This window comes from Euleptes europaea, chromosome 9 (assembly GCF_029931775.1).
Source record: "Euleptes europaea isolate rEulEur1 chromosome 9, rEulEur1.hap1, whole genome shotgun sequence".
Classification (NCBI taxonomy): Eukaryota; Metazoa; Chordata; class Lepidosauria; order Squamata; family Sphaerodactylidae; genus Euleptes; species Euleptes europaea.
In genome coordinates, this window is record NC_079320.1 from 59,100,537 (window position 1) to 59,125,563 (window position 25,027).

General features: G+C 42.4%; 1 protein-coding gene across 1 annotated transcript; it reads right to left on the reverse strand.

Annotated features, from left to right (window-relative positions):
* Window positions 1-192: 192 nt before the first annotated feature.
* On the reverse strand, window positions 193-24,916 carry DCTD (dCMP deaminase). The gene is made up of 5 exons (XM_056855639.1): window positions 24,806-24,916; window positions 23,365-23,500; window positions 15,091-15,207; window positions 3,313-3,409; window positions 193-358 (listed from the first exon to the last, which is right to left on the reverse strand). Exons 1-5 carry the CDS (start codon window positions 24,902-24,904, stop codon window positions 280-282), a joined length of 528 nt encoding a protein of 175 aa, XP_056711617.1. The 5' UTR covers window positions 24,905-24,916; the 3' UTR covers window positions 193-279.
* Between the last annotated feature and the right edge of the window lie 111 nt (window positions 24,917-25,027).

A 25,027-nucleotide genomic window follows, 5' to 3' on the forward strand; every position in this document is an offset into this window, starting at 1 on the left:
ATCAGATCAGATGTTGGATAGTGGATATAAGAATAAGAAATGGGATAGCTTTCTTGTGGTACACACAAAAGAGCAGGTCTAATTTATAGATTCAAAACAAGTACAAAAAGTCAAAGTTTAAAGGTATGGCAAAGGGTGACAACAATTCTTTAGGTCCAACATATGCTTCAGATGTATGTAGCTGATTTAAAAAGTTATGCCTAACTGCAAGGGGAAAGGCATTACCAGCTTCTCAGAAAAGGATTATCACAATCTTCTAGAAATGTAATTAGATGTAACTCACAGAGGCTTTTGACTTGATCTGGTGTTAATTGAATCAAAATCAATGACTATCTTACTGCACTTTGGTTTGAATTTCCTAAAAATAAAGAAAAAGAGAAAAAGATATTAACTAGTGAAGTAGTTAAACATTTTGTTTGCTTTGGCTCCCAACTAAATTTTAAGAAGGGGAAAAAATATCCTTGGATTCACTCTGTGTTTTATCTCTATAGGAGCCAATTATAGTGCACCATACTGAGAGAAACCTGGACAAGAAAGACTAAGACAAAAAGACACACAGGGTTGCTTAGACTGTATGTTTCTCAGCGATTGGAGTTCATAAATTAGCCAGGAGTCAAAGGATTTCTCACAACTTAGCTGCAGGAGGCAGCATCATGTAACCAGTTTTTCTATCAAATTTGATATCTTACTTCTTTCACACCAGTTTTTCATGCAGAAACTTGCAAAGTTTGTTTCAGTAGTTTTAGAGCAAAGGGGAAATCTGGTGCATTATGCAAGAGGGACAAAAATATATAAATTAGTTCATATGATTTTAGTCCCAACTATACAATTCTAAAATTAATACTACCAACTAAGCCTATCTGTCTCATCATTAGAGCATCTGCCGCTGCAATTAGCAAGAGAGGTATTTGAGGACTGTGTATATATTTTACAATCTACCAGTAAACAGAGGATTATGTAAATAGTGTGGAATTAGTGACTCATTAAGCTTGACAATACAGTTCTCGAGATTCATTAAGCATAGCCATATCCTCACAAATCAATACAAAAGACAGAAAGTCAACACAACAAAGGACAAGCCTGAGAAGGTAAATACACACAAACTTCCTTCTAGTCTAGCAGCTGGAAATGCTGGAGGCATTCTAACCATGGACATGTTCCAAAAGGATCTCACTTCTGATACCAGCCATATCAGGGGTTCCCCAATCTTTTGGAGCCTGCAGGCATCTTTGGAATTCTGTCACAGGGTAGTGGGCACAGCCACAAAAGGGCTGCAGCGGCAGGCAGAGCCAACCACAAAGCGTCAGGGATTGAGGGTGTGCATAATTCTTATAGTAGCTCGTCAACATTTCAGGCAGAAGTTCCGTTCAACAGGATGTCTTTTAAAGAAACGTATTGTTTAAAACATTTTTTCCCTGCATATACACAGCTTACCTTCCGCCACACAGCGAATATTCTTATTCAGGGATGGCAACTGCTGCCAAAACAGTGTTGTTGTTGTTTTTAATCTGCACAGCTAATAAGATCTCCGGTGGCCAATCAGAAGCCTGCTGGGCAAAAACCCCACAGGCCCCACCTACTTTTGGAAGCCACTTGGTGGGTGGCAGGAAAAGTGCCAACAGGCACCATGGTCCCCACACTGGGGACCCCTTGAGCCATACAGTATACTGAAGAATTCTTGGAATGGAATTTCATACTGGTTCATGATTACTACTTAAGCCTGTCAAGTAGCTCTCAGTCTAAAAGTTTCAGTGTCAGAACAGTTATACATGCAGGCCAGTGTGGTGTAGTGGTTAAGAGCAGTGCTTTCGAGCGGTGGATTCTGATCTGGAGAACCAAGTTTGAGTCCCAACTCCTCCACATGAGCGGCGGAGCCTAATCTGGTGAACTGGATTTGTTTCCCCACTCCTACACATGAAGCCAGCTGGGCGACCTTGGGCCAGTCACACTCTCTCAGCCCTACCTACCTCACAGGGTGTCTGTTGTGGGGAGGGGAAGGGAAGGTGATTGTAAGCCGGCTTGATTCTGTCTTAAGTGGTAGAGAAAGTTGGCATATAAAAACCATCTCTTCTTCTTCTTGGTAACATAAGAAGAGCTCTGCAGATCAGACCAGTGGCTCACCTACTATAGCATCTTGTTTCACACAGTGGCCAACAAACAGGGCACAGAGGCAAAACCTTCCCCTGATATTGCCTGATAGCACTACTGTTTGAAGATTTGCTGCCTCAGAGATATCACTGAGTTACCAAACCACAATTTACTTCTGTTGTGACCTTTCAAAAAATTTACCCTTTTCCCTTGCGGTTAGAGATTCCACCAAAGAAACTTGCCTGGGGGGGGGGGGGTTCTTCCTAGAATACAGATTTTACTCCTGAATAGATTACTTGATTTTACCCAGACAAAACATTTTCAGTGTAGAAGTATGTGGGTCCCAGGCCATAAAATAAAACGTGTATTTATAAGAAACCCAGATGGAAAGTTAAATAACGCTAGCCTTCATACAGAAATACCACAGAATGAACTGGATCCAAATAACTAAGAGCAGAATGGATCTTTCCCACCTCTCCTGCAACCCTTTACATTCTATAAAAAGCAAAAAAGGGTTGTGGGCCTGCAGTGAGAAGGGGAAATGGGCAGAAATCAGTTATATTTTATATGGAAACAGGAGTCTCTTTCTGCTTATGGAACGGAGATTTGGATCCAATTCAAGGTATCCTGATGCTAGAAGGTTTTACATAAAGGTCATAGTTCCTATAGAAATTAAGTATTCACATTTAATAACACTGTCATGAATTGCTTTGTCCTGCAGACAGTTGGCAGACCTGCTTTTCAGGGAACCCAAGCATATTTTTAGGTGGCACTATATTTGAATTCAATGTGACACCATATACACAAAGAATGCAGAACTGACCACAGAAAATGCTGTCAAAAGCCAACAGCACAGACATCATTTTATTCATTTATTTATTTGATTCATTTATACCCCACCTTTCTCCCCAATGGGGACCCAAAGCAGCTTACATCGTTCTCCTCTCCTCCACTTTATCCTCACAACCCTGTGAGGTCGGTTAGGCTGAGAGAGCAGGACTGGCCCAAGGTCACCCAGCGAGCTTTCATGGCACGAGTGGGGATTTGAACCTGGGTCTCCCAGATACTAGTCTGACACTCTTAACAACTACGCCACACTGGCACTACTAAACATCAGCCTACAGCCAAACATGAACATCAGATCCTTAGTAGGCGTGGGACTCCGCAGTGTCACAAAATCAAGGAGGAATACGGAAGGACAAAAGCCCCTGAGAATCATCTCACCTGTAAATAATCCCAGCTAAATCAAACAAAAGCCGTGCTGCTGTCATCTCAGGAGTGTCATGATATTTGTCTGACACAAAGATAACTTCTTTTATACCTAAAACAGTGGGGGGGGGGGAACACCAAAATTACAGAGATGTTACTCAAGGTAAGACAGATTTATAGTGCCCCAAAGGAGTTCCTATTTAGAGATGCTGTCGATAGAAGATACGCACGCAAATCTTCAAATTGCAAAGCAGCTCTGTTCCCAGCAAAATATCGCCACGTATTCAGCAGGGCTTCTCCACCGCTTGGTAAAGAGAGCCAGAACACCACCTCAGGCTTATACAGCTTTGTCTGCCATAAGCTGTAACAGCAGCCCTGTTGATCATGGATATTGTATTTTAACTACAGGGTCATACTTAGCAATTGCTTTGGGTGTGAAAAAGCCAGTGGGTTGGATCCACCTGGCTTTGCCACTAAGGGATGACTACCAAAAAGGCTACCATGTTGGAGAACATCCAGCCTCCAATCTTCCATCACTGGGCAAGGTGCTAGGGTGGGTGGTCGATTCTCAGCGACAGGGGCTCTTGAAAGAGCCTGATTTTCAGAACCCATTTCAATCTGGCTTTAGGTTGGGATTTGGAACAGAGACCGCATTGGTCACCTTGGTTGAAGGCCTCTACTGAGAACAAGACAGGGGGAGTGACCCTGCTAGTTCCGCTGGATCTCTCGGCAGCCTTTGATACCATTGACCATGGTATCCTGCTGGCTGTCTCTCAGCCCTGGGACTAAGGGGCAGCATGTTACAGTGGTTCAAGTCCTATCAGGGATGATGGTCTCAGAAGGCGGTGCTAGGGGATTCCTATGTCCAGCCCCAACGCCTCTGGTCTGTGGGGTTCCACAGGGCTCAATCTTATCCCCCATGCTATTAATATCTACATGAAGCCCCTGGGAGAGGTCATAATAGGCAGATAATACTCAGCTCTACTTTTCCACCTAATTTTGGGGAAGCTGATTATGTTCTAAACTAGTGTTCAGTAATGGGCTGGATGGGGGTGAACAAGCTGAAACTTAACTCTGACAAAACAGATGTGCTCTGGGTTAATAGAAAAGGCAGACCAGGGAGTGGAGATTTCTCCTCTCATGGATGTGGCTACACTCCCCTTGAAAACCTTGGGAGTGCTGCTCAACACAGCAATCCCCTTAGAAAATCGGGTGGCTGTTGCGGCTGGGAGTGCTTTAGTCCAGTTTCAGCTAGTGCACCAGCTGCGTCCATTCCTGATTCAGTGTGATACAGCCACAATGATCCATGTCTTAGATACATCTAGACTGGACTGCTGCAATACACTCTGCTTGGGGCTACTCCTGAAGAGTGTTTGGAAGTTGCAACTAGTGCAGAATGGTATGGCTAGGCTGCTGGTCGGGGCCATTATCAGGATCCTGTGACCCCAATATTACAGCAATTACACTGGCTTCCTATCCACTCCTGAGACCAATTCAAGGTGTTGGCTTTGACCTTTAAAACCCTACATGGCTTGGTACCAGGGTAGCCAAATGATTGTCTTCTCCCATATGCTCCTGCCCAGGAACTAAGATCATAGGGAGAGGCTCTTTTGACTGTCCCATCAACCAAGGAAGCTCATTTGGTGAATACATGAGAGAGGGCCTTTTCAGTGGCAGCCCCACAATTATGAAACAACCTCCCCGGGAGCTGCACCTGGCCTCCTCACTCTCAACCTTTAGGAGGCAGCCGAAGATGCTTTTATTGATGTCATCTTTCAATTAGTTTCAGTTTTGCCTACCGGCAGTTTTAATTTATTGACTGTAAATGAATAGTTTTTATATTTTTTATTGTGGTTTATTGTAAACCACCCTGAGCTCCTGTTCTGTAGAAAGGCAGCTAACAAACGTTTTAAGTAAAGGAAGAAACAATAAATATGCAGTGGATTGTGGGACCTGAGTGGACAAAGGGCATGTAGGCCAGGGCTGCAATAAGGAGGGAAACTGAGTGAGACTACTAGACAAAAAGATGGCTGGCCCAATCCAATATGTCTGACTAGATGGGCAGCACATGTTGTCAAATTTAGAAAAAAAATGAGAAATACTGAAGATGACACATGCACACATTAAATTGCTTGGAGTTCTGCAGAAGATGTAGGCATGGAGAAGTGTGTTAATTAGTGTCTCACTTCCATTCAATGTGCTTTCTAAATACAGTACCTTTTTTCTTTAAGCCAAACACCTTCTGTTACCAGGTACAGGATTATGACACTCTGTTACTACACATTAGAAACAAGCTAAAATAGGTCACCCAACATGACAGCAACAACTAGAACCTGTATGACAGATACAGAGCGATGGTATCCTGACATGCAGATACTGGGGTTATAAATAACAGCTGCTTAATTTGGAAAGGGATAAAGGTGGTACAGAGGCCAAGAAACACATCTACCCCTCAAGGTCACAGGTAGAAGAATGTAGCAGCAGGTTTTCAGGCGCAACACACATAAAGGGAAGAATACAAATAAACGTTTATAGTTTTGTATATCCTTGACTACAAGACGGTGTGTGGCTAGAATTTATACAGAATGGGAGTGCCAGATACTCAACAATGAACTTGAAATTATAAAACAGTTGAAAAGAGTAGGAGTCCAGTAGCACCTAAAAGACTAACAAAATTTCTGGCAGGGTATGAGCTTTCGTGAGCCACAGCTCACACAGTACTGCAGTCCAAGCTCTGCTCACGACCTGAGTTCAATCCCAACGGAAGTTGGTTTCAGGCAGCCGGCTCAAGGTTGGCTCAGCCTTCCATCCTTCCGAGGTCGGTCAAATGAGTACCCAGCTTGCTGGGGGTAACAGGGAAGATGACTGGGGAAGGCACTGGCAAACCACCCCGCAAACAAACTCTGCCTAGCAAACGTCGGGATGTGACGTCACCCCATGGGTCAGTAATGACCCGGTGCTTGCACAGGGGCCCTTTACCTTTAAGGTGCTACTGGACTCCTACACTTTTCTACTGCTAGTGAAAGCCTAACACGGCTAACCATTGTGATTTATAAAACAGTTGTCTACTTTACTTGCATTTCTGTTTGCTGAATCTGAAACTACTGCCATCCATCAGCATACACAGGACTCTATACTGAAATGGAACTTGCGTGTCCATGTCTGACTGTTAAAAAATTAGTAGAATAGCCCTATATCATTACAATAGATTCTAGGTAATTTATTATAACAGTTTCTGAGAAACTGTGGTTCACAGATCCGTCTTGCACGGTCCATTAATGTTTTGATTATTCCTCTTTTCTGTCGGGGGTGGTGGTTGGAGTTTTTGTGTAAGTAGCGATCTGTGTGAGTTGGTTTCTGGTAGACCTTGTGACCTAACTGAAGGTTTGATTTACGGATGACAAGGGTATCAAGAAATGGGAGTTTACCCTCAATTTCCTTTTCCATGGTAAACTGAATGTTTGGATGGATATTATTAAGATGGTTTAGAAAGTCCATTAATTTTTCTTCACCATGGCTCCAAATGGTAAATGTATCATCTACGAACCTGAACCAGACTGTAGGTTTGTAAGGTGCTGATTCTAATGCTGTCTTTTCAAAATATTCCATGTAAAAGTTTGCTATTACTGGACTGAGTGGACTTCCCATAGCTACTCCATCAATCTGTTCATAAAATTCTTGATCCCATAGGAAATAACTTGTTGTCAAACAATGGTGAAATAAGGCTGTTATATCTTCTGGAAAAATCTGGTTAATCAATGAGATTGTGTCTTTAACTGGAACCTTGGTAAAGAGGGATACAACATCAAAACTGATTAATATATCCTTTGGATTGAGTCTTAACGGACTGATTTTGTTGATGAAGTGAGTTGAATCTTTGATGTAAGAAGTGGTTTTTCCAATGTGGTCCTGTAGGAGGGTGGTCAAATATTTAGCTAATTCATATGTTGGGGAACCAATGGCACTCACGATGGGTCGGAGTGGAACGGAATCCTTATGAATTTTTGGTAGTCCATATAATCGTGGTGGTTGTGCTTCAGTCTTGCATAGTTTTCTGTGTGTGTCGGGATGAAGAGTGGAATTCTTGATCAGAATGCTAGTTTTCCTGGTAATTTTGCAAGTTGGATCTCGTTTTAGTTTTTTGTATGTGGCAGGGTCCAGAAGTTCCTCAATCTTCTTTTTGTATTCTTCTGTTTTCATGATCACTGTGGCATTGCCTTTGTCAGCTGGTAGAATAATGATTTCTGGATCTGCATTGAGGGTCTTGATGGCGTTTCTCTCCTTGCGTGTTATATTGCTAGCAGGGGGCTTTGCTTTTCGTAGAATTCTTGCTGTCTCTCCTCTTATTTCCTCAGCATCTTCTTCAGGTAGATTACGAATGGCAGATTCTACATTTGCAATGATGTCTTCCACTGGAATTTGGGTGGGAGTGACTGCAAAGTTTCCTCCCTTAGCTAAGATGGAAGTTTCTTCAGGTGAGAGTTGTCGGTCTGTCAGATTGAAGATAATCCGTTTGTTGTCAAGTTTTGGACTGTTCTGTCTTCTTTCCTGTAATTTGTTAAACTTTTGCTTCTGTCTGGAAGTATGGCTGGTTAACCCCTGTTCCATTTTTCTGTAGGTGAGATTATCAATCTTGTCCCAATCATGGCTTCTCATTTTGTGGCTAGTATTGATATGTAAGGAAAACAACTCCTTGTCTGTGGCAGCAAGTTCTCTGCGGGTAGTGTGAATTCTCTCTCGTAAGAGAGCCCGTTCTAGATGGTCATAAATGCGGTTAGCTCGTGAAGTTTTAAAGATTCTTTTACTTGTGAGAAAAGATGGAATGGTTCCAGTGTCTCTGCATCGCAGTAGAAAAGTTAAAGAACAAAGTAGATGTGCTTTCTTGTTCCGAAGTGTTTCCAATCTCCGGGTCTGTTGAAATATTTCCTCCCCGTAGAGGCGTTCAAAATATTGTCGAAGGCTTTCACGGTCAGAGTTCATTGGTTCTTGTAGGTTATCCGGGCTGTGTAACCGTGGTCTTGGAATTTTCTTTCCTGACGTTTCGCCAGCCACTGTGGCAGGCATCTTCAGAGTAGTAACACTGAAGGACAGTGTCTCTCAGTGTCAAGGGTGTAGGAAGAGTAATATATAGTCAGAAAGGGGTTGGGTTTGAGCTGAGTATTGTCCTGCAAAAGTATTGTCCTGTAAGTATCAAGATAATGTGCTAATGAGGGTATGGTATGTTAATATGGAACCATTGTATCCTGAAGTGATCTGTTAATGTGTGTAATCCAAAACTAATCTGTATGGCTATTGTTGAATGTTGTCTTTGTCTGGAGGTTTTTCAGGGCAGGAAGCCAAGCCTTATTCATTCTTAAACTCTCCTCTTTTCTGTTAAAGTTGTGCTGATGTTTATGAATTTCAGTGGCTTCTCTGTGCAATCTGACAAAATAGTTGGTAGAATTGTCCAGTCTTTCAGTGTCTTGGAATAAGACCCTGTGTCCTGTTTGTGTCAGTCCATGTTCAGCCACTGCTGATTTCTCAGGTTGGCCAAGTCTGCAGTATCTTTCATGTTCTTTTATCCTTGTTTGTATGCTGCGTTTTGTGGTCCCGATGTAAACTTCTCCACAGCTGCAAGGTATACGATATACTCCTGCAGAGGTGAGGGGGTCTCTTTTGTCTTTTGCTGATCGTAGCATTTGTTGTATTTTCTTGGTGGGTTTAAACACTGTTTGTAGGTTATGTTTTTTCAAAAGTTTCTCCATCCTATCAGTGACTCCTTTAATAAATGGCAAGAAAACCTTTCCTATGGGAGACTGTTTTTCTTGAGTTTTCTGATTTTTGTTTGGTTCAATGGCCCTTCTGATTTCATTCTTGGAGTAGCCGTTTGCTAGCAGTGCGTGATTTAGATGGTTAGTTTCTTCCTTGAGAAACTGTGGTTCACAGATCCGTCTTGCACGGTCCATTAATGTTTTGATTATTCCTCTTTTCTGTCGGGGGTGGTGGTTGGAGTTTTTGTGTAAGTAGCGATCTTCATCCCGACACACACAGAAAACTATGCAAGACTGAAGGACAACCACCACGATTATATGGACTACCAAAAATTCATAAGGATTCCGTTCCACTCCGACCCATCGTGAGTGCCATTGGTTCCCCAACATATGAATTAGCTAAATATTTGACCACCCTCCTACAGGACCACATTGGAAAAACCACTTCTTACATCAAAGATTCAACTCACTTCATCAACAAAATCAGTCCGTTAAGACTCAATCCAAAGGATATATTAATCAGTTTTGATGTTGTATCCCTCTTTACCAAGGTTCCAGTTAAAGACACAATCTCATTGATTAACCAGATTTTTCCAGAAGATATAACAGCCTTATTTCACCATTGTTTGACAACAAGTTATTTCCTATGGGATCAAGAATTTTATGAACAGATTGATGGAGTAGCTATGGGAAGTCCACTCAGTCCAGTAATAGCAAACTTTTACATGGAATATTTTGAAAAGACAGCATTAGAATCAGCACCTTACAAACCTACAGTCTGGTTCAGGTTCGTAGATGATACATTTACCATTTGGAGCCATGGTGAAGAAAAATTAATGGACTTTCTAAACCATCTTAATAATATCCATCCAAACATTCAGTTTACCATGGAAAAGGAAATTGAGGGTAAACTCCCATTTCTTGATACCCTTGTCATCCGTAAATCAAACCTTCAGTTAGGTCACAAGGTCTACCGGAAACCAACTCACACAGATAGCTACTTACACAAAAACTCCAACCACCACCCCCGACAGAAAAGAGGAATAATCAAAACATTAATGGACCGTGCAAGACGGATCTGTGAACCACAGTTTCTCAAGGAAGAAACTAACCATCTAAATCACGCACTGCTAGCAAACGGCTACTCCAAGAATGAAATCAGAAGGGCCATTGAACCAAACAAAAATCAGAAAACTCAAGAAAAACAGTCTCCCATAGGAAAGGTTTTCTTGCCATTTATTAAAGGAGTCACTGATAGGATGGAGAAACTTTTGAAAAAACATAACCTACAAACAGTGTTTAAACCCACCAAGAAAATACAACAAATGCTACGATCAGCAAAAGACAAAAGAGACCCCCTCACCTCTGCAGGAGTATATCGTATACCTTGCAGCTGTGGAGAAGTTTACATCGGGACCACACAACGCAGCATACAAACAAGGATAAAAGAACATGAAAGATACTGCAGACTTGGCCAACCTGAGAAATCAGCAGTGGCTGAACATGGACTGACACAAACAGGACACAGGGTCTTATTCCAAGACACTGAAAGACTGGACAATTCTACCAACTATTTTGTCAGATTGCACAGAGAAGCCATTGAAATTCATAAACATCAGCACAACTTTAACAGAAAAGAGGAGAGTTTAAGAATGAATAAGGCTTGGCTTCCTGCCCTGAAAAACCTCCAGACAAAGACAACATTCAACAATAGCCATACAGATTAGTTTTGGATTACACACATTAACAGATCACTTCAGGATACAATGGTTCCATATTAACATACCATACCCTCATTAGCACATTATCTTGATACTTACAGGACAATACTTTTGCAGGACAATACTCAGCTCAAACCCAACCCCTTTCTGACTATATATTACTCTTCCTACACCCTTGACACTGAGAGACACTGTCCTTCAGTGTTACTACTCTGAAGATGCCTGCCACAGTTGCTGGCGAAACGTCAGGAAAGAAAATTCCAAGACCACGGTTACACAGCCCGGATAACCTACAAGAACCAGATTCTAGGTAATTTCAGAACTTGCTTCTCTTCTGCAATTTCAACCACTGCTTCTGCCACACTGCTTTTCTCGTTCAACGCTGTCATTATCTGCAAAGGGTGTCACACCAAGCTCATAGTCAAAATGTTATACCAAGAAAGTCCATCCTGAACCAGTAAGGAACAATCCTTAAGAAAAATCAATGGGTGATTAAGTAAACAAACAAATAAATAAAATGTCTGCCCCCTTCCGAAATTCTGGGCCTGGGGGCCTGGGACTCCCAAAAAAAGTATTTCTACGGACAGTGTGGGCTGCAGCAGGAAGGAGAGGCAAAAAAAAGTCAAAATCCACAGGTAGAAATCCTTCTGTTTGCAGAAACATCCTGGTCATTCCAAACCCAAGTCTGTACAGTATTTATAAACAATATGGCTTAAAATGACAAGTGCTTAAATACCGCACTACTGTTTAAAAAATGCAAATGGGAACAACGACAAGTGAAGCTAATTTTGGCAGCCATGCCCCATTATTACATGGAGCATCCAGCTGATTAGGAATTAAGAAATAACTGCACAGCAGTAGGGGATTTCAAAGGCATGATCTCTTTCTCCCATAAAATGTATATATTCTACAGAATTAACCATAAGTACTCTTTATTACTAAAAAGGCAATTATTAGTAGATCCAGCTTACATTTATGTACCCTACACTTAATTTTTCTCATTTTACCGATTCTTATTTTACATTTATAGTGTATTTTGGTGATTTTATTTTATAACTGCCCTTTACCTTCTGTTAAATAATTCTACCATAGCCATGAGCTACATAATCTCATTTTGATGCCATTAATAGGTATTACTTGTTCTTTTATATAACACATGTTAAATGTATCATTCCCCCCCCGATAATGGACTCAACTTTTAAAGGTATTAACTGCAGGAAGTCTTTTCTCCTTTCATTTTCTAAAATTCTAGCCAGCCATAACACAGGATGAATTTGCCAATATGTTACGTTTGTGTCAAAACAACCCCATTTATATCTAGCTAAAACTTTCCCATATGCGGCAGATGATATTCTGAAGGTCAAAACAATTGTGAGGTATGCCCATGTAAAAAAAAAAGCAGCCAATTCTTAACCTTCTGTTCCATTCTTCCAACATCCTGTCACACTTTAATATGATCAGACTAGTGGTCCATTCAGTCTAGCATCTGTTTCATACAGTGGCGAACCAGTTGCCCGGGAGAGCCCACAAAGATGGCATAGAGGATAAATCTTTCATAGAATCATAGAGTTGGAAGGGACCACCAGGGTCATCTAGTCCAACCCCCTGCACAATGCTGGAAATCCACAACTACCTCCCGCCCACCCCCAGTGACCCCCACTCCATGTCCAGAAGATGGCCAAGATGCCCTCCCTCTCATCATCTGCTTTCCCCTGTTGCTTCTGAGCACTGGCATTCAGATGCTCAGTGCCTCTGAGGGTGGGTCTGATTTAAATAACTAGTTGGTAAGACTAGATTTAAATCATGGTTTTCTACATTAAGACTTGTGGAGTATTCTGCTCACAAGGATTCACTTTCATTTTTACTGCTTGCCCCTCCCTCCTCACACTTAGCTCCCCGTGCAGATCTATTCCACTCCAAACATTCTTCTATTCATTGCACTTCTTGAGGCTTAGCACTTAAGAGGTAAGGGATTGATTCTGTGTACATTAGGGTTGCCAACCATCCGATACTAGCTGGAGATCTCCTGCTATTACAACTGATCTCCTGCCGATAGAGATCAGTTCACTAGGAGAAAATGACACATTTTGGAAATTGGACTCCATGGCATTGAAATCCCTCCCCTCCTCAAACCTCACCCTCCTTAGGCTCCGCCCCAAACATCTCCAGGTACTTCCCAACCCAGAACTGGCAACCCTAGTGTATATAGATTTGCAAAGGCACAATGGGATTAAGGTCTTTTTCTTAACTCTGTTTACAGTATATTGTCGAAGGCTTTCACGGTCAGAGTTCATTGGTTCTTGTAAGTTATCCGGGCTGTGTAACCGTGGTCTTGGTATTTTCTTTCCTGACGTTTCGCCAGCAGCTGTGGCAGGCATCTTCAGAGGAGTAACACTGAAGGACAGTGTCTCTGTTTACAGTGTTCATTTTATAACATTTTTTGCTGTGAAGAAGAGGCATATTATCTCTGCAGACACAAATTCACAGTTTTGAGAACTGCAAAACCAAGAATCTGCGATAATATCTTCTAGATAGAAAAATCGCCCAAAATAATCTTACAGAAACCTCTGGAAGAGCATGACATTGTGAATGGATTAATTTAAACACTGCATGAGTGTTCAGCCTCATGCTATATAATTAAAAACTAATCCTTATTTCATGATGGACTATAATGTATCTTAAATAGAAAACTCTCTTTAGATAGATTTTTCCTCAAAAAGCATTTTATTTTTAAAAAATCCAATGTAAAATTTTAAAAATCTGATTTTTTTAATTTAAAAAAAATCATTGATTTTTATCCACCCGGGTCCCTATGGGTGTGGAAGTTCTCTTTAGTCATCACAGCTAGTAGACTTTGATGGACCTATTCTCAATGAATCCAGCTAATCTCCTTTTCAAAGCCAAATCTCCTCTTAAAGCTTGCACACATAAGAACAGGCTTAAAATCTCAGTTACCAAAGCCAGAATGAGTACGTTTAGACCCTTCAACAATACATCTCTTTGCTTGCTCTCATGTAAGTAAAGGTGAGGGGGGGGAAATAAAGGTTTGGATCTTAGACAGCTTTTTCACTCAATCCCACCCAATTCCCCTACTTACTACAACCCAGTCTCACATGGCTTTGGTACATGCCGGTCCCATGATTCCCAACATACCATTTTTGGTGGTCAAAGGGGACCCCCATCCTCTGTTTCACCAGTGAAAAAGCTGTTTGGATCCAACCCCAAGCGCTGCACTGGGGACAATGTTGTGGTGAGGTCAAAGCCTGCCTACTACCCTAGTTAAATTGTGGAACTCCCTGCCCCAGGATGTGGTGATGGCTGCCAACTTAGATGGCTTTAAGAGGGGAGTGGACATGTTCATGGAGGAGATGGGTATTCATGGCTACTAGTTAAAATGGATACTAGTCATGATGCATACCTATTCTCTCCAGGATCAGAGGAGCATGCCGAATATATTAGGTGCTGTGGAACACAGGCAGGATGGTGCTGCTGAAGTTGTCTTGTTTGTGGGCTTCCTAGAGGCACCTGGTTGGCCACTGTGTGAACAGAATGCTGGACTTGATGGGCCTTGGTCTGATCCAGCATGGCCTTTCTTATGTTCTTATGTACCCTGGACAGTGAACAAATGAGCTCCCGACGACAGAGATCCTGTGCTGGGGGATGTACCTCCCCTTCTGTGTATCATAGCCATCTCTCTACACATTCTCCAACTGTCATAATCAAGATACTATGCTAGAATCTAATCAGATGAAAAAGGCCCAACAGTCAGAGCAGCATATTTAGCTGCAGCAGGGAAGATTTATAACTATTGTAATGAAAGACATAATTATAAGAGAGATCATAGAAGTCTCATGACATTTATGACCAGAGATATAAAATCTTCAAGTGCCGACCATGTCTAATGTTCACATTAATATGTTACATATATACTCCCAGTAGATCTTTTATCACACCAAGTTTATTCTCTTTTCCCATTGCACCCCCCTCTACCTCCAAACTCTCACTTCACAAATGTGTCAGAGCACTGTAAATTGACAGTAATTATATGCAATGCCTCCACAGTTCGTTGGCAGCTCGTGGACTAGGAAGTTGCAAACTTAAATTAAAAACAAGCTAAGAATCACAGAGGATGCAATTAGCACTGGAAAACCTGGCACCACTCAAGTAGAGAAAACACAAGGAGTGTTTTAAAAGTTGATAGTGCAATTAATTTAGATCTAAACAGCCACGATTTGAAAACCAAATACATCTGCGATGAGGTGCCCCACAAACGGGGAAGCATGGCAGCAGTGGCAAATCAACCTGGCAAACCTGTTCCTTACCTGCTTGGATGATGAGCTTGGCACATTCATTACACGGAAACAAGGCGACATACATGCTGCAGCCTTTCACGTCCGCAGAGTTCTTGTTCATTATGGCATTCAGTTCAGCATGACACACTGATTAAAGATAAAAAAGGAGCCCAACAAATATTCGTATGAGTATTCATTAAAGTGAGTCATCAATCTAAAACTTAACAAAGTGTTAAGCGGCAAATGCCTGAACCCTTCAGAGGCAAACAGCCAGTGCAATTTGTCACACAAGAGAGAAATTTAGAAAGGGGCGGAGGGGGAGAAGCGGGGACATAATCCAAAAATACCAAGATCAATGAAGGTCAAGCAGTCTGGCCAGGCTTGCAATGAGTAATGAAATCATTAAGCACATTAACATGGCCATTTGTGAACACCTACAGGACGAAACAAAGCCATAGGCTGAAGGCCAAGCAGTTCCAGCCATCCTGAATGCGGCAATATCTCACGGCATCACTGCTCACACACAGCATCTAACTGCTAATATAAAGGAGCTCACTCACGTGTTTACATGCACAGATGGGAAGGTTCTTTTGATTATGCAAGGGTGCCTTTGCATTCTTAAGGGCAGAGGGACTAATAAAATAGAACCAAGTTGTCGCTTGTTCCAGGTACAAGAAGAGTTCAGCTCTGCTTCATTGTATTACCTTCTGAACAGAGAACTGTGTTCAAACATTGCACTAAGCCAGCATTAATGTGCGCATGAACCTGCTTTGCTTGCACGTGCACTTCACTCCTCCACCCTTTCTTTTTGCAGAGTGTGAAGAAAGAACCACAATGGAAAACGAACCCCGTTTCCCCATAATGTATGAATACAGGTGAGCATCTTAACCATTCCCCACAACCCCACCACAAATGGAATTCTCCACTGGGATTAGGACCCGTTTGGTGTGTGTGTGTGTGTGTGTGTGTGTAACTAACTTGAGTTAGAACACACACTTGCATGGGTAACCAGAGTTAGTTTTAAATCTGAATTCTTTCACTATGATCTGTAACAAGGAGGGTGGGGAGAGGCACAAGCCCAGCAACAAGCCAGGGTTGTGCCCATCTTCATGTTGCCTTGACTCAGAATTCAGATTGCATTCAACAAGTAATGGAATGATGTGAAGTTGAACACTTCTTGTACCAGGAGGAAAGAATGGCTTGGCTCCACTTTACACTTCCCTCCCTCCTTAAGAACAGAAAAGATACTGGCATAATAAAAGGCAGGCACACAGCAGCCCTGCAGAAGATTGGATACATTTGGGAAACACAATCAATGAGTCCAGATGTGTGAATGCCTCCACTTCATTGGATAGTTCCTACCACCAACATTTCCAGACACAAAACTATAATTGCCAATGTGAGGAGCTGGCTCAGTTCATTTCAGTGCTGCACATCAGATCCTGAGATTTCCAACACTCTCTACTAAAACATAGTCATTTCTAATTCAGAAAACAAGTCATCTTTTGATACAAACTTTTACGTGACAGTCAACTCTAGCAACTGATGACAGCATGTTCTCATTATATGGCTATTTCTGCTAACCAAGATCCTGCTTTGGAAAGTATAATGAAATAGTGAGAAAGCCCTTTGGCTTTCAACAAGCAGTTACATTATAATCACAGCCAGTAAGAAAACAACCAAGCTGCAGATTAGCACCAAGCACTTCGAAGGGACTGGGTGAACACGCCCCCTTGGCCACTAACCATGGGGGGGGGGGGGAAATACCTACAGCCCAAAACGTCTGTTTAGACCAGTGATACCCACTCAGTGGTTTCGGAGCCCTGTTACTCTTCTGAGCACTATTCCCTAATGTGGCACCCACCCTATGTTTACGGAAAGGGGGCAAGGTTCTTCCCCGATGGGACTGTGGTGGGCAGTTCATTCCCACAGCTGCTACCAGAGGAACAGAAAAACTACAAGCCTCCCTGAAGTGCGGGCCTCGTGCTAGGGTTACACGTAAATGTGGCTCGTTTGGTTGATGGTAACTGTGAATGTGGTGCTTCCGCATACCACAGTGTGAGTACCACTGGTTTAGACAATCTTACAGCTGCTACCATCATCACTACTGCCCACCTGAGTCTAGTGATTTCTGCCAAGATCAGTTTGGAACAATCCCAAGCAAATGGCTCGCTTTTCAGTTCCAAGGACACCCTACTAGGCTCCTGTGAAATAACAGAATAAAACCAGTGGTACCTTAAAGACTAACAAAATTTATTCCAGTATAAGTTTTCAAGAGTCAGAGCTCACTTTATCAGACACACCCAGAGTGTAAACCCATCAGGCTGAAAGCTTATGCTGGAATTAATGCCGTTAGCCTTTAAGGTGCTACTGGACTCCTGTTTTATTCTGCTGCTTCAGACTAACACAGCTACTCATCTGGAATTCTAATTGTGAAAGAACAGTAACTTACTAAGAAGGGACAAAAACTCCCTTAGCATCACATAGAAATTCTACATTAAGCACATTGGCTGTCTGCTTGCAAACCAGCGGTATGTCAAAAAAAGTATTTCTAATTTCTGGGCTGGAGCTGACCAACTTTGCCACGATTAAAAGAAAAAGAGGATAGGGTCCATTTTGACCAACAAAATGTTTATGGTGTAGTATGGAGGAGAACTGGACAAGACTGAACAAAAAAGCTGACTGGATCCTACCCTCTGTCTGGGAGCCAAAGCTTGGGTATTATATGCCCTGTGGGATTCTTTTCTTAGGAAACAAACCCAAATGCTATATTACATCTACTTTTTGAAATTTCCTTACTTCCAAGCACAGTATATACCATGTGACGCAGAGAGCTATTATTTGAGGAAAAAGAAGCCCATGTTCATCTTGGATACACAGAACTAATTGTACAGCTCTAGATTCTTTATCAGATTTTTAAAACTTTCTCAAGCTAAGCATGGACTAGAATGTTATGGGTTAAAGTTTGGTTTTGGTTTTCTTTTTAACAACAATGGTTATATAAAATTCCACGACAGACAAACCACGTGGAAAGGCCAAGACAAAGTCCATATCTCTCTCTCTTTAGAATGATCTACCGTATATACCCATGTATAAGCCGAACCGCGTATAGGCCGAGGTGCCTAATTTCTCCCCAAAAATGGGGAAAAATTAGGCACCCGCGTATAAGCCGAGGGTCGGCTTATAACCCCCCCCTGCGCGCGCAGGCTTACCTTCTGGGCTCCTGGCAGCGGGCCCGGCAGGGCTGGCGGAGTGGCCTCCCTGAGGCCGCAGGGGGGCTCTGCAGGCCACTCCCGGCCTGGAAAAGGCGGCGGGGGGCAGCTGGGCGGCCTCTCCGCGGCCGCAGGGGGCCTTTGCAGGCCACTCCCGGCCGGGAGAAGGCAGAGGGGGCGGCTGGGCGGCAGAGGCCGCAGGGGGCCTTTGCAGGCCGCTCCCGGCCTGGAAAAGGCGGCGGGGGCGGCTGGGCGGCCTCTCCGCGGCCACAGGGGGCCTTTGCAGGCTGCTCCCGGCCGGGAGAAGGCAGAGGGGGCGGCTGGGCTGCCTCTCCGCGGCTGCAGGGGGCCTTTGCAGGCCGCTCCTGGCCGGGAGAAGGCAGAGGGGGCGGCTGGGCGGCCTCTCCGCGGCAGTAGGGGGCCTCTGCAGGCTGCTCCCAGCCAGGAAAAGACGGCGGCGGTAAGTTTCCCCCTCCCTCCTCCCTCCCCCCTCTACCGTATTGACCCGCGTATAAGCCGAGTTCGGCTTTTTCAGCCCTTTTTTGGGGCTGAAAAACTCGGCTTATACGCGAGTATATACGGTAACCAATGAACAGTATCATATTTTAGAGCAATTAATATACTTAAAATATGACTGGAACATGCCCTTAACAACCAGTTTCTCCTTTCTGAAGAACATTTACTTGTGGCATATATGCCAACATAATTAAAATATTGATACTTAGTCTAATTTCACTTTACTCAGCCTAGCCTGTGGAGTGACTTATAACATTTGTATTATAAAAATGTTTATTTCCTAAAACACATATTTAGTCATCTCTGAATCTGTCTTATAATATTGAAAAGCAGATCTGTTCAAAGTCGGCTCTTTTGCACAGAATAAATGTTTCTATATTTGCCAGTCTTTCAGAGATAAACAAACACTTATTCTAGTTAGACTAGTTGTCATAAAAGAACTCCTTTGGTTGTGTACAAATAAGATACCAGGGGAATGAAATAAAAAGCTTAAGATGTAAGTTATGCCAAATTGCTGTGAAAACAATAAGTCATCAAACTGCAAACTTTTGCATTACAAAAATAAAACTTCCTGTGTTGCACTCAGATTGAGAGCAAAAGTGTGCTAAGACAATTTAACCGATCAGGCCTTTTCAGACATCCAAAACAAAGATTCAAACAGGCAATCTGAAAAAAAAAACAATACTGGTTAGACCCAGATCATCTGAGTATTGTCTGAAGGAGATCTGAAATGCTCAAGTTACTATATATCTTGTTTGGAGGTTCTAGCAGGGGAGCGCAGCTATCGTATACCCTTGACCGAAGAACGGTACACTCCTTCTATCTGGGATGGTCGTCCTCTTCCACCAAGCGCGCAGCTTCGGGAGGGAAGCACATGGAGCAGTGAGGGAGGTAGGGGACACCCGCCTAGCCAGCCAGATCAGGCAAATCAACCCTGGCAATCAGTGGGGTGACAGATGTCGCAGCCAGATCGCCCTCACATCCATGTTACTATATAACTGAATAAACAGAATTGCTGTTTGTCTAGGTGGGTGTGAAACTGGGGGATGATGGAGTTGCATTATAACAGCTTGTTTGGCCATGGATTCTACTGTAAAAGCCTGCAAACACAAATCCCTGTCTGCAAAATACCAAGTATCCTTTTTAAAGGCTGGGCCAAGGTGTCTTCAGGATTGGGGCGGCCACCACCACGGCGGCTGAGCTGAGCTCAGCTTGTCCGAGTCCTACACAGGGGCCATCAGCTCGGCTTGCATTGGGCACCTATATCAGACCAGTTCTAGTTACAGCATCCCATCTCATGTCTGTCTGTGTACAGCTGTATTGTGGCCTGTTATATCCCACAAAATGAGTTATCTCCATTTTTTTGGCCCGGCTCCTAATCACCCATTCAGAGCTGGGCTGCAAAGCATTACCACATCTAGTTGTTTGAAGACTTCAGTCAGAACAAGACTGAAGACTTATACAAGCTACAGCAGACAGCTTACAATTAGCTGCATGATGCCTCTGATAAACTTTCCATATATTCACACAAGCAACGTTGATTTCCCATGAAAAGTTGATTTGCCATCACAAGGACAGGAATCAAAATCAGAAAGGAAATATAATCCTTGAAATATTTCCTCTCAGTCAACTTACAGAGCAACCATGAAACTTTTTTTCAAATTTAAATTGATTTAAAACACTTCAGCCATGAATTTTTTTTTTAATAACACTTCTAATCCACCTCATCTCCTCAGACTCAATTACCTAGCTAGGATTTGTGCTATGCTAACATGCTTGGGGAAGGCACTGGCAAACCACCCCGTAAACAAAGTCCGCCTTGGAAACGTTGGGATGTGACGTCACCCCATGGGTCAGGAATGACCCGGTGCTTGCACAGGGGACCTTTACCTTTACCTTTTTAACAGTAGTTCCACATTCTTTCTGCTTCTGTCCTCAAAAGTTGATAGGGTGTGAAGAAATGCTTCCATATTTGTCTGTGTTTGGCAGAACAGGGCTACAATTGCCCCCTGTTGACTGATGAGTATACAGTGGTGCTTCTAAAGGTGCATCCAGATTCAGTAGCACTACCTATGCTGACCAAGAGGTTAAAAGCGCTCAGGAGAGGTGAGTAGTTAACATACTTGAGTCCCACGTCCTTTCCCTTATTATGGTTAGGCACATGGAGCTACTACGAAGCATTGAGGATGACCAGCAAGAGGATACTTAACCTTGTTCGTACTAGTACAAGGTGTGTATGCTCTAGTTGTGCAACAGGGACTTCTTCTTTAACTCTTCCTTCATATTTAAATCCCTGGTCGCAGGCATTATGCTTCCTAGATTGAAGCCAATAGCAGAACTGAGAGCGCAAAATCCATTTTCAGATCATTTTTGTAGTTGCATGTCTGTTGTGAAAGGGACTATAGACCACCTTACACGATTTTGTCATCAATGAACTGTCCCCAGAGCTCTTTTGATTATTCACGTTCTGTCTAGATATCAACTTCTTGATGAGTCCTGGATGACAGCCGCCGCAAATCTTTTGGCACACTGATCTCCTTAAAACACTACTAAGATGGGTTCAAGTGTGCTGACTTTTTATAGGAACACTGTATATGTATTTTAATATTTTATCTTGCCATGTGTCCTGTTTTATTATATTGCATTGGCTTTATGCTCAAGACCTCTGGTTGAATCAGCTTATTAATCAAACAAAAGGCTGACCAAGAAGAATGGAACAAACACACATTTTGGCAGCTGTGTGACTCCAGTTGGAATATGGTGGAGAAACCCAAGTAGGCCGTGATCAGGAGGGAAGGGTGTATCATCTGTGAGGGGAAAGGGCAGTGTCTCTAGAACTGAACCCAACCAGTTTTTCCAGTGCTGAAAAGGGGAAGAGGTGGCTCTATTTTGACCCATCCAAAAGGCTTTGCTAAAGATCATGGGACATGCAAAGAAAAAAGCCATGTGGGACAGGGGCTGTAGTAAGGAAGAGAATTAGGAAGAGTGGGCAGAAAAACTGGCTGGATCCAATCCAGTTAATTCAGATATTTGAAAAGGGATATGGCAGTGGTTCTCAAACTTTTTAAAGTGAGACCCAATTCTTAACTTGCTTGCTATGCAAATGAATCCTTAAAAGAAAAATCATCATTATTTGCCTCCTTTCTAACACAAGAATCTCACATTGGTGAGTAAACGTCATATTTTTACTTTGTACTACTTATAAATATATAGCATTCTTGAGCAACAAGATATACTTCACGGTATTTTCACACATTATGCAGAGGCAAACTCAAATTTGCCTTCAAGCCTCTCCCGGGATTATCTTGTTCCACTTCCTCTCTCCTGGTTCCATGGCCTAAGTGCAAGACAGCTGCGACCCGCAATGGGTAATTCACTGTGGAACTAAAGCGGACAAAATCAAAGGCGAGCGATCTTGAATATTATGAAAAAGAATGTTTTTATAAACAACTCAAGGATACTGTTTAATTATAACAAACAACCAATCTGATTTAGTGACACAAAGAGAGCACTGCAGCACTTTAGAGACCAACAGATTTATATTGTGACGCAAGCTTTCATAAACTAGAGTTAGTTTCATCAAATGCACGAAGTGCATCATCAGTTGGCAGACCAAATATACACACTGGCATAGCAGAAAAAAAATGTGAACACTGGTGTGTGTGTATTAAGTGCCGTCAAATCGCTTCCGACTCATGGGGACCCTATGAATCAATGTCCTTCAAAGTGTCCTATCTTTGACAGCCTTGTTCAGGTCTTGCAAATTGAGGGCTGTGGCTTCCTTTATTGAGTCAGTCCATCTCTTGTTGGGTCTTCCTCTTTTCCTGCTGCTCTCAACTTTTCCAAGCATGACTGTCTTTTCCAGTGACTCTTATCTTCTCATGATGTGACCATGATGTGACCATTAGTCATTTTAGCTTCTAGGGTCAGTTCAGACTTGATTTCATCTATAACCCACTTTGTTTTTTTGGCAGTCCTCAGTATTCGTAACACTCTCCTCCAACACCACATTTCAAAGGAATCTACTTTCTTCCTATCAGTGAACACTGGTGCAGAAGACAAAGTGAGGGTCCAGTTGCAATAACAGGATCTTCCTTAAACTAATATCCTTGAGTTGCTTATGATATTTTTCTTCATAATATTTTAAGACCTCTAGCCTTGAACTTAATTTTAGCTCCACAATGAATCAGCCTGATAATGGAGTACCAGACCCCTGTGGTTCTCCAGCTGTGGGCTGAGATCCCGAAGCGAGTCACCATATCTGTTAAATTAGTTAAGCAAGTCAAGGAAGATTGCTTGTAATCTCATCTTATTGCTGTTATGAACAGTCACCGTTTTATCGTGTACACATTTGGGCTTTGCAAAGAGATGTCAGAGACTGTAGCTCTTGCGCTTCATCATCTCTTTTTTCCCTCTCCAATGGAAGGTTTCGTGCAACTGATGAAATAGACTTCAGCCCACAATAAATATTAGTCTTTAAACTACCATAAGGCTCCTTTTTGTGTTTGTTACAATAGGGTAAAACAGCTATCCATATGCAATTTAGCGACAGCTACAGTCAAGCCATATTCCTTACCGTAGGGATATTTTGTGTCAAGTTTACTATCTGCTGTTCTCGACCAAGGTAGCAAGTCATCACTGCATCCATTGGGCATGCCGTTGTATCCAATCCCAACGATCTTGTTCTCCGAATTCACAATGCAAGCACCAACCTAAAACAAAACAGAATTGCCAATTGAGTATTGAAAGTTAGGCTGCAATCCTAAAGGGGGGGGGGGCTAAAGCTCCTTAGAAATGGCATGAACTCTGCGCCAGCCCCTTTAACCTGGAATAAGGGGCACTTACGCCGCCCCGGGGCAAACAAGCCAGCTAAGTGACAACAAGAGCCTTGTAACAATTAAGTGAAATATCTATATTTATATCTATCTATATATCAGTTTAAGCTCAATTAAATGAAGGACTTTCATTAAGTGTTCATAGCATTTTTAAGAAATTCCAACTAGAAGCAATTATGGGGGGAAAACAAGATTAAAGCCCCTCTTTTGATGTTCACTTAAATTCTGACTGAAAAACAGTTTGTCTACATTAACTGTTTGTTGCATATGAATGAGGAACCAACTCCAGTTTAGTGTGTGCCTGAATTGTTAGACATCTACAAAGAAAACACCTTAAGCTTTGATGTAGCTTTCTCCAGAAACTATGTTTGCCAAATCCAATAAGCATTGTTTTGAAGAGGGTGGAAAGTTGCCAACATATTAATTGACAAACAGGAATGAATGCAAAAAATAACGAGGCAAGCTTTGCTAAAAAAGAAAGAAAGACAGAAAGACAGACAGAAAGACAAAAGTCCAACATGAGATGGACTGACTCAAAAAAAAAAAAAAAAAAAAAAAAAGCCACAGTCTTCCATTTGCAAGACAGGTTTGCAAGGGTGTTAATGACAGGATGGGCGAAAACGCATGGTTGCTTAAGCCTCCTTTATTCCGTTTCAGCCAGGATTCAGCCAGGATCGAACGCATGCGTTTTGCCGTACATGCGTTTGATCCTGGCTGAATCCTGGCTGAAACACGGAATAAAGGAGGCTAAAGCAACCATGCATTTTCACCCAATGTTTTGAAGGTCATTAAATCATAGGGTCATCATAAGTCGCAAGTAACTTGGCAGCACATAACACACAGAGAGACATAATGTACGGCCAACTCATACTCTAATCACAAATATCCTGACTTATTCGGCTGTTATTCCCATCAGCTGCATGAAACTGTATATTGAGAGCAATTAGACTTCTAGAGAAAGGGAAGAACCCAGCAGCTGCCCTGTGGTCCCCAATCAGAAGACGTTCCCCAAGGAGAAAAGCACTTCAAGTTGCCACTGCACTGAGCACTTAAAGCCACGCTTCCTAGCTGTAGGTTGGGACAGCCCCGTCATTAAATTTCTTCTAATGAGGAAAGGACTTATTGCTGTATGGTTTTTCGATAGACAGTACAACATAGCATGCTTGGATGCCCAGTTCTTACCTGCGAACTTGGATCTTTGCTTCTTTGTGCTGATAAGAAAGCTACAGCCATAAAATATTCAGGCCATTCCAAATAGTCATCACGTTTTTTACAGGGCATTTCACAGCCGTACCTATGTATTCCAAAAAAAAGAAGAAGACAGTAATGGTTTCATGAACTTTTTTTTGTATTTTTAAAAAAGAATCTATTAGGTGTACTTTGACCCTTTGTGTTGGAATCTCT